Genomic DNA, 14,554 nt, shown 5'->3' on the forward strand with positions numbered 1-14,554 from the left:
ATCCGGGCACCTCATTGAAGGACACTGATAAAGTAAACAAACCGATTGAAGTTATCACAACCAACAGAAACTACAGACCACATAAACGAATGAGGAACTCTTATGAACGTCGAGTTCTAATGTCAAGAATACTAGTTGATAGAACAAGAGAGGAGATGAGAACCTGTATTAAAAAACACGCTAAAATTAAAGGGGTAGAAGTAATTGACTCTCAAATATTAAAGCATTGGCGAGTAAAAGGAGGAAAGGACACTTTTACTGTTTTAATCACGGTAGATAAGTTAGACTTTGAGAAAGTTTTAGAGGAAGGTTTTTGGCCAAATTTTGTATGGGCAAGAGAATGGTATGAGGATTATGGTGATAAGGACACCCAGCAGTACTGGCGTAAATAAATAAAGGAGTAGTAAGAAAAATACATATATTATGGTAAATTGCTATATAGTCTTTGCAATACTTGTGTTGAAAATCTATTTTTCGTTAAGTTAACTAATGTCTAGTCATACATTTCGTTTGTTGACGTGGAACGTAAAAGGAGTCATGTACGGGTCACCTTACTTGTATTCTTTGCTAAATGAGGTAGATGTTGCTGTACTTACTGAGCATTGGCTTCTCCCGGAGCAGCTCAATTTCCTAGATAATATACATCCAGATTTTAAATCATTCGCACGCTCTGACAAAAGACTAGCAGTAAATTTCGAAGAAAGGCTAAGGCATACGGGGTTCGGGGGAATAGCAATCCTTTATAGGAAATCACTCCGCGTCAATCCCTTGTCGAGCGCTGGCAGTGACAGAGTTTTAGGGATAGAGGTAAAATGTAATGATAGACTTAAATATTTTATATTCGGGGCACTTTTGCCATCAACTAATTTTCCTATTGCAAGTTACTCCGAAACAATAGAAGAACTAAAGGATCAGTTTGATATTTTCTGCAAAGAAGGCATTCCCGTACTTGCCGGAGACTTCAATGGTCAGCTAAGTTCACTGTTTAGCTCCAAAGCAAATTGTTTAACATCAAACGCTAGAGGCACTATTCTAGAAAAGTTTCTGAGCGATAGACATTTAATATCTGTTAATAGTCAATCCATTTGTGAAGGGCCAGATTTTACTTTTTTCTCAACCGATGGCAAATCAAAATCTTTGATATACCATATACTATTGCAAAAAAGTAAATTCGATTTAGTGGTTAAGACAGAAATAATAGATGATCATCCTTTGAACATTTCAGATCATCTTCCTGTAAAAATAGAGTTGGTCACACCTTTAGTACATAAGGCAACAATGGCTGACGAGCATATCATTCGTTCCATAAATTGGAAGAAAGCCTCAGCAGAACAAATGAATAGATATAAGGAAGCAACACGCAACGAATTGTTAGCGCAAATGCATAAAGCAGAACTAGCGACGAATGTCGATATTGAAATTATTATTCAAGACACAGTAAAGATATTACATGAAGCAGCATCTAGGTTTCTCCCCATAAAGAGGTTTTGCCCATACGCTAACCCCTATTGGAAACTATTAAACGTAAAAAAGTTTCACACGGAAATGCGGCTGAAACGCAGGGTATGGATTTCTAATGGTAGGCCAAGAGGCTGGGAATATATATCATATGCGAACTATAAGAAAGCGAAGAAATTGTTTGCAAAAGAATTATTGAAAGCTAAAGAAATATACGATAGAGAACAATTTAGTGAGCTTGAAAAGGCTGCAGAGCTCGATATTTCTACTTTCTATAAGTTTATACGGAATAAAAGAAATAAACGCGATTACATTCACGAAATCGAATCAAACGGAAAAATTGTACGCGATCACGACTCTATTAGAGAGTTATGGGCAAATCATTTCTCCAGTTTATCACTGCCTGACAATACTTATCTGTACGATGAAAATTATTACCAGATGGTCTTAGCAGAGGTCAGAAAACAAACTAAAGAAACCTATTCACACTTTGATGAACTTGTTGATAAAATCCCCACTAGAGACGAAATCAGTAGTGCAATTAGCTCTCTCAATAAAGATAAGGCATGTGACCACGACGGTATTGTTGCTGAGCATTTACTGTTTGCGGACCCTCCAAGCAGTGTACAATTACTTGAAATTATATTCACAAAAGTGTACGAGGCCGAGAAGTACCCGTGCCACTTTAAACAAGGTTTGGTTATACCAATATTCAAAGGAGGAGGAAAGAACAAATTAGATATGAATAATTACCGCGATATAACTATAATTCCAGTGCTTCAGAAAGTTCTAGAACAAATTATATATAGTAGACTACTTATATTTACTGTTTGCGGACCCTCCAAGCAGTGTACAATTACTTGAAATTATATTCACAAAAGTGTACGAGGCCGAGAAGTACCCGTGCCACTTTAAACAAGGTTTGGTTATACCAATATTCAAAGGAGGAGGAAAGAACAAATTAGATATGAATAATTACCGCGATATAACTATAATTCCAGTGCTTCAGCAAGTTCTAGAACAAATTATATATAGTAGACTACTTATATTTTCTAAACAGATTTCTTTTCCAAATCCGTTGCAACAGGGTTTTAGAAATAATTGCGGTAGTATCACTGCAGCGTTCTGTATCAAAGAATCTATATGCTACTATTTGGATAAAAATACTCCTGTCTATGCTACATTTCTTGATAATGCTAAAGCCTTCAACACAGTTTGGCATAACGGGTTATTCTACAAGTTGTACAGACTTGGCATCAAAGGGAAGACCTGGCGCATCATGAAAGATTCGTTTGAGAGAGTAACAAGCTCTGTTTTATATGCGGGCAAGCTGTCCAAACGCTTCGATATTATGCAGGGTGTAGGACAGGGCCGTATCTTGTCTGCCTGGTTCTTTCTTGTAATGATAGATGATTTGATCACGGAATTAGATCACACTTTGCGAGGTCTAAATCTTGTTGATCTCCACCTGCCTTGTGTCTTATTAGCAGATGACACAACTGTAATGTCTAACTCGCATCATTCAATGCAACAGCTGCTTGATACAATTTCCGACTATGCGAAAAGGTGGAGATTAAGATATAATGCAGATAAAAGTTGCACCATCTTGTTTGCTAACAAAAGAACGACTGGTATACCTTCTTTTATGCTCGACAAATCTCCAATTCCGGCAGTCAAAAGTAAGAAGTATGCCGGCATACCTCTAAAATACAACTTAAAACCAAACGACGCGATAAAAGAAGCATGTGATAAAGGCAAACACTTGTTAAACTCTTTATATTTTATTGGTATCAGAGATGGAGGAATGAACCCTCTAACAAGTCTGAAGATTTGGAAAAGAATTATTCTACCCTCGGTCCTATATGGATGTGAAATATGGTCAGGTATCACAAACTCAAATATAGAAGAACTTGAGTTATGCCAGAGATATGCAGCGCGACGTATGCAAGCTTTCGATAAATATTCGCCTACGGAGGCAACAAGTAGTACCTTAGGACTCTGGTCAATGGAAGCATACATAGATAGGATGAAATTGCTCCTTTTCAACCGACTGTGTAAGGGCGATTGGACTTTTATCTGGAAAAAGATTTTCATTATGCGCCTATGTCAGTATCTGAACAACCCGCTAAAACAGATGGGATTTATACCTGATATTGACAAAATAACTAAGAAATATGGTATGGGAAGTGTTCTTTTAGACTATGCAGAAAGAGTACAAACTGAAGAAAAACTCATCTGGAATCGACATATTACTGATATTATCCAAAACCATGAAGAAACTACCTGGAGAGCAAATATGGAACTAAGGGATGATTTAATTCACTTCAGAAACATTCATTTGGACTTAAAACTAAGTAATATATGGTTTCTTGGGCGTAAATTTCCTTCCATGTTATGGCCTCTCTCTGAAGTAATGAAACTATATATCATGCCTGTTGGTAAAGTTATGGTATGCAAAATCTGTGGAAAAGAGACTGACGACAGAGCGAAACATCTTATTTTAGGCTGCGAAATGCTGCTTGAGGAACGAAACGTTTTCTTTGAGAGAGTGATTGACTCTTTAGAAGTGAGAGACGGGGTTAACTTATTCAATCAAGAAGACGATATATTGTTGGAGACACTTCTTGGAAGCAGGGTTGACTGCATGTCGTTTATTGACGATGACGTATCAGATAGGCTCATGTTGGTGACCGCAAACAGCATAGCTTCATTCTACAATAAAATGTGTGCCCTACTATCAACTAACATTCCCTAACATGATATTAAAAGTAAGTAGTAAATTAACATTAAATATAAACAATTAAAGGCCAAAGTCTTCTTGTCAAATCCGCAAATTTTGTTGTATGACAGCTGTTTGTGTGTGCGTTTATGTATTTGTTTATGTTTATTTCCAAGAGATTTCTATATGGTTTTCTGTATTTATATATCTCATTTTGTAAACGCATTAGTTGACGATGTATATATCATGCTTGCGTTCTCGTCTATGATGTGTCTCATAATCCTATGATATGTATAATATGTATCTTAGCAACCTGATATACTCTTTGTTGTAGAGGTAACTAAGTCATTTAGACAGTCAGTCATAGATAAATGCATGCACGCACGCATACGCGCAAACAAGTATATATATGCATAAATACATGCGTCATATGAAGAAAAGAAACTACATATAGAATTACACTGTTATAAGTTTTTCATTTCATTTTCGTTGCTATCTCGAACTTAATGTTAAGCACATAACACTATAGACGTATTAACTTTTCGAAATATTATCATCATCAAGCAACTGTTAAAAGATCAGTGCCATGCTCAGTCAAATGATTGCAGATTTGCATAATTGCAGGTATTGAGATATTTCGTTTTATCAATACGGTAGCTTACACAGTATTACAATTATATTACTACTGTATCTTTGTCACTTTTCTGTTCTATTTTATGATCTTGTATTATCCTGAATTTGTTTAATCTGATGTAATCTCTTTTTAAAGAGGAAATAAAGTCAGTCAGTCAGTCAGTCATACATACATACATACAATCATACATACATACATACATACATACATATAGTGTTATATGTCAATAGTGTGTGCCTTATTTTTGTCCGTAACTGAGGGTTGATGTGCGTGTGATTTGGATTTTTAATGTAGCTTCAAGAACAAATGTTAGTTATTTGCTATGTTGTCTGCAGTGTGGCAGTTTATAGTGATGTCTAGCACTGGGGCATCATCCCGCAGACATATAGCATGATGTCCCACCCAGTATCATTATCCTGACACCAGGCCGACCAGTCATAACACTAACCTCTTAATGCTGAGCGCCAAGCGAGGCAGCTGTTAGTACCATTTTTATCAGTCTTTGGTATGACTCGGCCAGGGATCAAACCCGCGACCTCCCTCGTGCGAGAATGACGCTCTAACCACTAGGCCACCAGAGCGGTCGTCTGAGGGTTGGAGATTTTGTCATATCTGTCAGAAGTATAAAAAAATGTTTCCTTGAATTTTAGTTAAAGGCCTGACCTTGCTTACTAATTACTGGGTTTTCCCATTGGAAATCTACACCATCGTAAGTCAAGTGGGTTTTTATATTATATATAGGGGATTTGATAAACTATTATTCATTCCTGTTTAATAATAGCCGTTGGGAATCTGTGACCAAAGTTTGAAGTTTTGTTCGGATATAATTCTAGATCAACTGGAATTGCAAAGGTCTCATATAAATTTTGCACTTAAACACTATTTTGGGATTATTGAGAACTCATTCAAAGACATTCTGGACTGTATCATTGTGGTACATCAGGACATTCAAGTAATAGAAAAGAGCTAAAACCATTTTTTGGGGGTAAATTTCAACAAATAATTTATTTCACTATAATACAAAAAATTGAATCGTTTAAAAGAACTTACACTATTGCGGATTAAATCCCAAAATAGTCCAAAATGTGTTATCACCAGTCCTAACGAATAAAGTTATAATTATATTCAAGTGGCATTATAAATAAGATCAAACACTGAATGTGTTGATGTGCCTGTAGTCTCGAATGCACTGATGTACCAATGACCTGATGTATGATGATGTGCCTGTAGTCTCGAATGCACTGATGTACCAATGACCTGAAGTATGATGATGTGCCAACAGTCGTTTGATGAATTACAGTAATGTAATCCAAGATATCCTTGTTTGAATTCTCCATAATTCGAAATTAATGTTTCTAAGAATATTTTTGAGCACTTTGTAATTCTAGAGAATAATAATTTGAATGAATATTTCTAGAGCAACTCAAATACTGAAGACAACAAAAAGACCGGTTCTTCTTTTAGATCTTACAGCACAAATGAATAATATAAATATAAAGAATATTATAAAACCCTCTACTTGTCACATCATTTTCTATATAAAAAATTTTTATTACTTAATTGAAACTTAGTTATATTAGAAGATTTTGTTACTAAAATTGTAATATAGAATGTGGTAAACATCATTTAGTCTGTCAGATTGAGATAAACATGTTGTTTACAAAACTAAAATCAATGACTCTGACCAAGTAAACAATGAACTTGATTTTAGAGAAGGTCAACTATCAAATACAATTTTACAAAACCTATAAAGGTATAATTAACAAGCAATGCAAATTAAATATACATTACAGATATTTGGGATTTAATTCACAATACTGTTCGTGTATCTTACATTTTAATTTTGTAACTTTGCGAAATTAATTATTTGTCGACTTTACCAGACTTGTTTGTTTCGTTTCTTTCTGGTACATAAGCCCTAGAGTTTAAACAACACACACACACACACACACACACACACGCACACACACAAACACACACACATACACGCACACACACACACACACACACACACACACACACACATACATACATACATACATACATACATACATACATACACACTTATCTGTGGTATTTTCTTCGCATATTTTCTGCCATATTCTTACTGCAGATTGAATTTCAGAAGTTTGTGGTGTAATATACACACATTATTAAACAACCTTTAGCTCAGTTTTACCTGGGCATTGGAATTTTTCTGACGAGGATTTATTTAATTTCGTTGCATTTAAGATAAACAACTGTTATCAGTGCCGAAATATAAGTAGAAGACTTAACACTGTTTTTTAAATTATAGAGTGACCCATGGGGGTGTGTTTTTCTGATCCAGTTATTAGAGACGTGATTGGAATATACATAGACGTGACCATGCAGTTTGTTAGAAATACCAGCTGAAATGTAATCAATGTAGACAACATGTCAACTTGCTCACTGGTAAAAATATATCGGTCGGTAGTAGAGATAGCAACTCGTGTGTGCGTTTGGTCATTAATCTCATTCTTACCTGTTAGCATAAACAAGTAATGTGATCTGCGATCGCGTCGACAGGTATAGTACTGCAGTAAATAGGTGTTTGGAAAAGTGTGCTTAGTAGAAGAAAACCATTTGGTTGTAATAATTATATTGTCGAAAGGACGACAGCAAGTCAACTTCTGGCGATCAAAGTAGAACATAGACAAGCTGAGTATCAATGGCTCAGATAATAAATGCGCAGAAACCAGTGGGTACTCGTGACAATGTGGAGTATGATTTCTTCAAAAAGTTGTTTGCAGCGATGGAAAAGTCTGGAAAGAATGTAGGGATTTCGGCTCGTTTTGACACCGCTTTGAAGAACAGGCCAAACGGCGAGATTTCTCTTCTTCCATGGAATCAGGTGGGGTAATTGCAATTAGAACAGTACTATAACATTTACTAAATTCATATTACAATATTGACTATTAATCTTTATATTCGCAGTTTACGGATATATTGTTATAAGTCATGTCTGAACGTGTGTCAGTGCATCTGCATATCCGTCCGTGCGTATGTCTCCCTTGTCAGCCATTTTACATGTTGATATTTGCGACGGCTACCATTTAGTTGAAAACTGCAGTACTGCCATATATTAGGGCACACATTTATTTGCGTACATTTTGCATGCAGTCCCTATTCATTGCTACGTGCAATTCGGGGTGAAATTAGTTTTTAAAATTCATGTGCAAATTTGTTCCCACCAATATCAGAAGAACTGAAAGACAGACATGTGCATATTGGCTATTTTAAAAGGTCAATTTGACCTTTAAATACATTTAGTTCACATTGCTATTGTAAATAAAAAGGATGCACATTGTTGGCTTAATGTATGTCTGAAGAATGTATAATGGACACCAAGCCTGCAGAAAACACCGTATGACTGCAACTATTTATAGGGTGCATTAGAAAGGATCAAATTCTCAACACTGAGGTTAAACTGACGAGATATTGTATGTCTAAAATATGACACAATAATTTAATAACACACATGGGAAGTAAAATTAAAAGTAATATCTACAGCACATACATGGACATGTGCTCTCAAAAATAGTATTCTTGTATGTTGTATAAGATTTCACGTAATATTATATTGCACCCCTCTGCAAAGCTGTTAAGGTCTTGTGATATGCTTGGCCGATTTTAATGTTTCAAGAGCCCGATCTATTTATATATACCGTAAATTAACAGTAAATGGTCCTCAATAATTAACATGTTGATTCTGCTCGCGTACTAATTAACAATCTGAACTTCTGTAAAATGCGTCAATTTTCTGTTAATGTAGGCACAGTAATGCTGAAAAATAGCTTACTTATAACATCTTTAAATATGTTAATGTTATAAACTGGAAACTGTATAGGTGTCGGAATCCTCGGTCACATAGCTCTCACAAAACAAATGATATGATCTTGATTACGTAAAGATCATCAAATTGCTCTATGTCAGCTGGGATCAGCGATGGTCAGTAATTAACGTGTCGTCGTATTTCACTAGAACACTCCTAACACGTGCCGATAGATGCTTATGAACCACAGACAAACATTATCACTGGCAAAGATGTGGGCATCACTTGATTGACAGGCCCATTGGCAGCTTGACGGTTTTTAGGTTTAATATCCGTCACCTATATGATTGACACTTTATGCCATAAACAAATTCGAATCCTCATACCTTTTAAGCACAATGTCTCGAACCTCCATTTTTAATATTAAAGATAAAGCTTCCATTACAGATTTATCTGTGATGTTTCGCAGGTGTATACACTAGAATATAGAATTTGACCACTCTGCCCCCTCCCGCGGGATAATCGAAACTTAGCAATTGGGGATGGGTTGTTAACCCATGCTGCTTGTACAGTTTTAGTTTTTGTCTCCTTCAGTTTCTTACCCCTATTTCCATTCTTCAGGTGGGATGGCAGGGCATTACGACTTATCGGCAGGCGATCCCCGAAGCAGGTCTCGTTATCGAGATGTCCAAGGACACCATTTTCCGGAGCGAAATGAAAAATATGGTTGACGAAATAGTTGCTTGGAGGGATGCCGACCTGGCTGCAGGGAATCAAAGAGGGGATGATCCATATGCCTTGAGACAGCATGAAAACATATTAGAGATATGGAGAGAAATGAGGAGCAATCTAGCCGTGTGAGACAAGACATTTAGATGCATGTCTATGTGACATCAAGTTCATTTAGAAAGTATATCAAATCAAGTAAATGTAACTATTACCATAAAAGTCCATCATGCATCTTGGGATTTCATGTAAGGTCATTTTAAGTTTGAATGAGACACTTCTAGCAAATATAAACTCTGCATGGCCATTCTCATTCGAGAAATGCATAGATGAGAATGTGATAGTTAAATACTTAACTCGCATCTGCATGTTAGATTCAGTAACGTATATATAACATATATACATCTGTATTTTTATAAGCAGGGCATGAACTGATGTTCATAATGTTTGAAGCTGGTGAAATATTGAGATATCAGATAACCTTGAGATCAGCATACTTGATAGTGTCTTGTTTATGCAAGATAATGTTTGACGCAAATATTCACGGTATGTATAAACATCATGTTGTTATCTGTATCGTCTGCGATCATTCGTAATTTCAACCTGAAGTCGTTAACCTTAACCTTAACTGTATATGCGCCTGTAAATGATCTATCCACTCTGCACCTCTTCTAATGTTTGTGATGATGTACTAGAGTTCTAATTTTAGTAACAAGGACTGCCCAGCCGTCATATGGGTCAGCAATAATGTAAATCGAGACTAACAGCTGACTAAAAAGAAACCAAAATCATCCTGAATGTTTGCATTGTATCATGTATGTTCGTCTTTTGTAAATAATTTAAACTCATTGTATGTATCACTTTTTATTTACTTTGTGTATTTTTTGTTAATTAAGCACATACATCTATAAAAACCAATAATACCAGCCGAAGCTCTCAGTAACTCATTGCCATCTTACAAGCAGGTCAGAGGTAAACATTTTAAGAAATTATTGCTTTCTCATCTTACATCAAACATAAAGCGAAGTATTCCATCAATGTTGAACTGTAGGAAAAAGACATTTTTTTACAAAGTAAGTCTGCTGCTCCCCATCATCGTTAGAGAGATTTTAATGAAATCGAGTGTAAGCTAATCGGATCGATTTGACCTTTACTTAGAAGGGAAGACAACTATCGTATAAAATTACTCATTACAATAAATATGTCTTAATATCTTTTTTCCTCTTTTTCCACAAAGCTATCATTAAAATACATTGAAAACATTAATTTGAAATCTATCTCATTAAGCAAACCAATTGTGTAAAGTAACACAAAATAAGGCACACATTTTCGGTGATAAACCTTCATTTTGAAAAGTATGTCAACCGTCACTGAAATGCACTCAATTAATTTTAGACCAGGCTCTTATGCACTTTCCATCGTTTCCTAGAATTACAAAATTAATAATCGTAAGTATGTGATATAGAACTGCTAAAATTTAGAACATAACATTTTTTAAAAATCTCCAATTGGAGTAGCCTCGGTCTTGACCCACATACTTGAAACGTTTCTAGAACGATACTAATGGTGTAAAGCCAGACAAACAACACTGTCAAACATTATCTGTTGCTCTTATAACAGCTCTATCAAACGTTGCTGTATATTTGAGTGCATTAAACTTTAAACTATCAACATTTAGTTCGTTGGGTAAAATCTTAAATTTTACGTTTTCTCTGTTTTGAATAAATATGTTTCTCGTCAAGCCAGTTATCTATATCTGAATCTGAAGAGGCCCCCCCCCCTCCTCCCCCACTTACTTAGAAATGTCATTGTACCCAGTAGGGTATTTATTTATTTATTTATCTATTTATTTTCTAGTGATATTTAACTTAAATTTAGGATATGCAGCTATTATATACATGGTATATTTTATTTTGTTTAATAATGCGCATATGCTGTGTTAGAGATTGAACTAAGGGAGAGCGTTCGTCCACAACAGCTCCCCATACCAAATATCAACTGCAGTATGCATACAGACGATGATCACGTTGTTTTCCTCGTATTTTCTTGAGGCAAACACATTTCCTTTCAAACAGTTTTATTTTCTTATCTCTTCTTTATTGCGCGCTAGCTGGTGTTTATTCCTAATTCAAGAATTAATATAAAATCTCGGCTTCTTGCAGCAAACACCATGATTTTTTTCTTTAAGCTGGTGTTTATTCTTAATTCAAGAATTAATATAAAATCTCGGCTACTTGCTGCAAACACCATGATTTTTTTCTTTAAGCTGGTGTTTATTCTTAATTCAAGAATTAATATAAAATCTCGGCTTCTTGCAGCAAACACCATGATTTTTTTCTTTAAGCTGGTGTTTATTCTTAATTCAAGAATTAATATAAAATCTCGGCTACTTGCAGCAAACACCATGATTTTTTTCTTTAAGCTGGTGTTTATTCTTAATTCAAGAATTAATATAAAATCTCGGCTTCTTGCAGCAAACACCATGATTTTTTTCTTTAAGCTGGTGTTTATTCTTAATTCAAGAATTAATATAAAATCTCGGCTTCTTGCAGCAAACACCATGATTTTTTTCTTTAAGCTGGTGTTTATTCTTAATTCAAGAATTAATATAAAATCTCGGCTTCTTGCAGCAAACACCATGATTTTTTTCTTTAACCGTATTCCCACGTCATCACTTCTAAGTCAAACGTCAAACAGCTGATGAAAATTAGATTGAGAAAATAATTTATTGTGATCATCTAGTGTAACTATCGGCCTTGAAAAGTAATTACTGGTAATATTGTTTTGGCAAAATGATACTGGCTTGCGTGTTTGTTTTGACGAGGCATGTCACACTCGCTCGAGTTGGTTGCATCAGGTATAACTCAATAGCACAATATATAGTTATTCGAATAAATTTATCAGCATTCCATTTTTAGTATTTATTTTTTATTTTCGTTGACTAATACCATCCAATAGGGATCATCGTAGAATATCCGTATGGTGTCATAATTAAGAGTATGGTAGAACCACTATTAAAGCGAAGCAACGAGACGAACTCTAGTATTATGCAAATGGTTTACCACCAGAAGTGCGTGCTGGCTATATGCAAAAAATAAATAACGTTACAGATTATAAGGGAATACCTTATTCATACAAACTCAAATTAGTATGGATAAGATTTGTCCTATTAGTTTGTGTCTGGTTCTTATTACGCATATGTCTCAAATGGTGATATTTTCTGCGGGCCGTTTGGCATTCAGTTCTAAATCATGGTATTTTTTTTTTAAATTACAAATTTGATTGCTATTATCTGTTACAAATTTTGAAGCACTATCATTAAATAATGATGATATTGATGAATATAGATGTCAGTGTAATATTTGGATAATACTAATATGTGCACATAGTCGTCTTTACTATCCCTTCTATTTTGTCAATATTTGGAATAAAATCAGTCTTTCTGTCTCTTGCCATCTTGGTTTTTCTGACAATGTATTCTTGTCAACAACTAAAATTGTTTAGTTGTTGTGGTAAAATAATAAAACTAGTTATTAACAAGACGTGACCAACAGTAAAATGTGGGTTAAATTCATGTATGTATAAATTATCATGTTTCAGAACGTCGCCAAAAACTACAAAAGTCATCAACAAATATATTTCGGAACCATCGCTCATATCGTCACCACATATTTCATTTTATATAATGTTATGTATATTTAATTTATATTGTATTCGTAACTTTTATCCATGTTTGTAACTTTTGAACAGATTGTTTACATACTTTTACATTGCCAGCTTTTGGCCATGATTGCGATATCTAAACAGAATGTTCACATAGCATTTTAGTTCAATGCCAGTCATGGTTTCAGTTTGACTACGTTTTTTCGTTGGAGTGCTTCACATTCAAATAGGCTATAGGTAGGCGAAAATGCACATAAATAGGGATTTGATAAACAAACGTTTTATTCTTTGTTTAGGTCAGTTTGTGGGAATCCAGTTTGATCAAAGTTTACAGTTGTGTTCTTGTAAATCAGAGATGATTCGAGAGGCATTATTTCTTTAAAATATTAAAACTTACTTTGGATTTGTGTGAGCTCATTCAAAGATAGTCTGGGTTGTATCACTGTGTTATATGAGAACGTTCAAGACTGTTGGAATTTTTTGGAACGTTCTTTACTTTTTTTTTTCTTTTTGAGATATTTCATTAGGGTTATCTGGAATTTGACTCACAATGTTGTAAGTGTCTTTTAAATTTTCGTTTTGTATTGTATGGAAATAAACTGCATGTTGAATTTAATGAAATTGTTGGCTTCACTTTTTTTCTTACATATTTTAAGACCTCGATTCGTAACAAAAAATAGGGATCGTCCTGAATCTGAACCGGTTTAAAACTTTTCAGAGATATTAAAAATTGCATTTAAAATTTAAATTCACTTTGTTATGGAATTTTCATCGTCCCTGATTGAGATTTTAATTTAACACATTTGATAAATCTTTAGTGAAACCAGCAAACATTCACAATGTCATCCAATGTCTAGAATGTTGTTTCAAATCCTACCAAGAAGGGGTTAGAGTTCGATAAAGGAAGTAGTTCCTTGAGCTTGCCAGACATTATCATCTTTCTGTAGCGAAAGCATCTTAAAATAGTATGGGATAAATAATATTACTGATTCAATGTTTCGTGGGAAAAGGACGTTTGGATGATAGCGCTTTGGATATGGCTGGTAAGTCTGTATCCGGTTTTGATAGGAAATTAAGGTAATTACAGCTATAAAAAATACCCAGATAGAATTGAAATTAGGAAAGCTTCATTGACAGAAGGAAAGAAATACAAATACAGAGAGAGAGAGAGAGAAAGAGAGAGAGGCGAGTCAGCATTTATCGTTTGCCTGACATGGTCCTAACTAAAACTATCATTATTCTGCTGAATGATTCTTCAAATGGAGGAGTAGGTAGCAGATGAACCTTAGGTATTTTATGAATTGTTGTTTGTTTGTTTTTTTTGCCATTTGACAAGTGTGCAATGATCTACAATATTTAGAAACGTCACTTTTAAATTGAGAAATACTACAACTAAACCATTATAAAAGCTTTGATTTTTATGTTACACTTGTTGGCCTTCCCAGATCAGTTCATTCTGATCAAAGGTGAAATTTTATTTATGGAATTTTTCAACAAGTTATGCATGAATTAACCTTCCAGAGTTTAAATTTTTGCCCATCTCCCTGAAAATCTAGTGGCT

General features: G+C 34.7%; 1 protein-coding gene across 1 annotated transcript; it reads left to right on the plus strand.

Moving 5' to 3' along the window:
• The first annotated feature begins 7,132 nt into the window (after nucleotides 1–7,132).
• LOC149800804 (uncharacterized) lies at nucleotides 7,133–13,614 on the plus strand. The gene is made up of 2 exons (XM_089954796.1): nucleotides 7,133–7,683; nucleotides 9,226–13,614. Exons 1-2 carry the CDS (start codon nucleotides 7,501–7,503, stop codon nucleotides 9,463–9,465), a joined length of 423 nt encoding a protein of 140 aa, XP_089810922.1. The 5' UTR covers nucleotides 7,133–7,500; the 3' UTR covers nucleotides 9,466–13,614.
• Nucleotides 13,615–14,554: the final 940 nt, after the last annotated feature.

Source organism: Sinohyriopsis cumingii, chromosome 4 (assembly GCF_028554795.1).
Source record: "Sinohyriopsis cumingii isolate HCF-2022 chromosome 4, ASM2855479v2, whole genome shotgun sequence".
Classification (NCBI taxonomy): Eukaryota; Metazoa; Mollusca; class Bivalvia; order Unionida; family Unionidae; genus Sinohyriopsis; species Sinohyriopsis cumingii.

Bases quoted from the DNA above. Each gene is read 5' to 3' on its own strand.
- LOC149800804 (XM_089954796.1), top strand. From the start codon at position 7,501: ATGGCTCAGATAATAAATGCGCAGAAACCAGTGGGTACTCGTGACAAT. The intron at 7,684-9,225 runs GTGGGGTAATTG...TCCATTCTTCAG, and splicing joins CTCTTCTTCCATGGAATCAG to GTGGGATGGCAGGGCATTAC.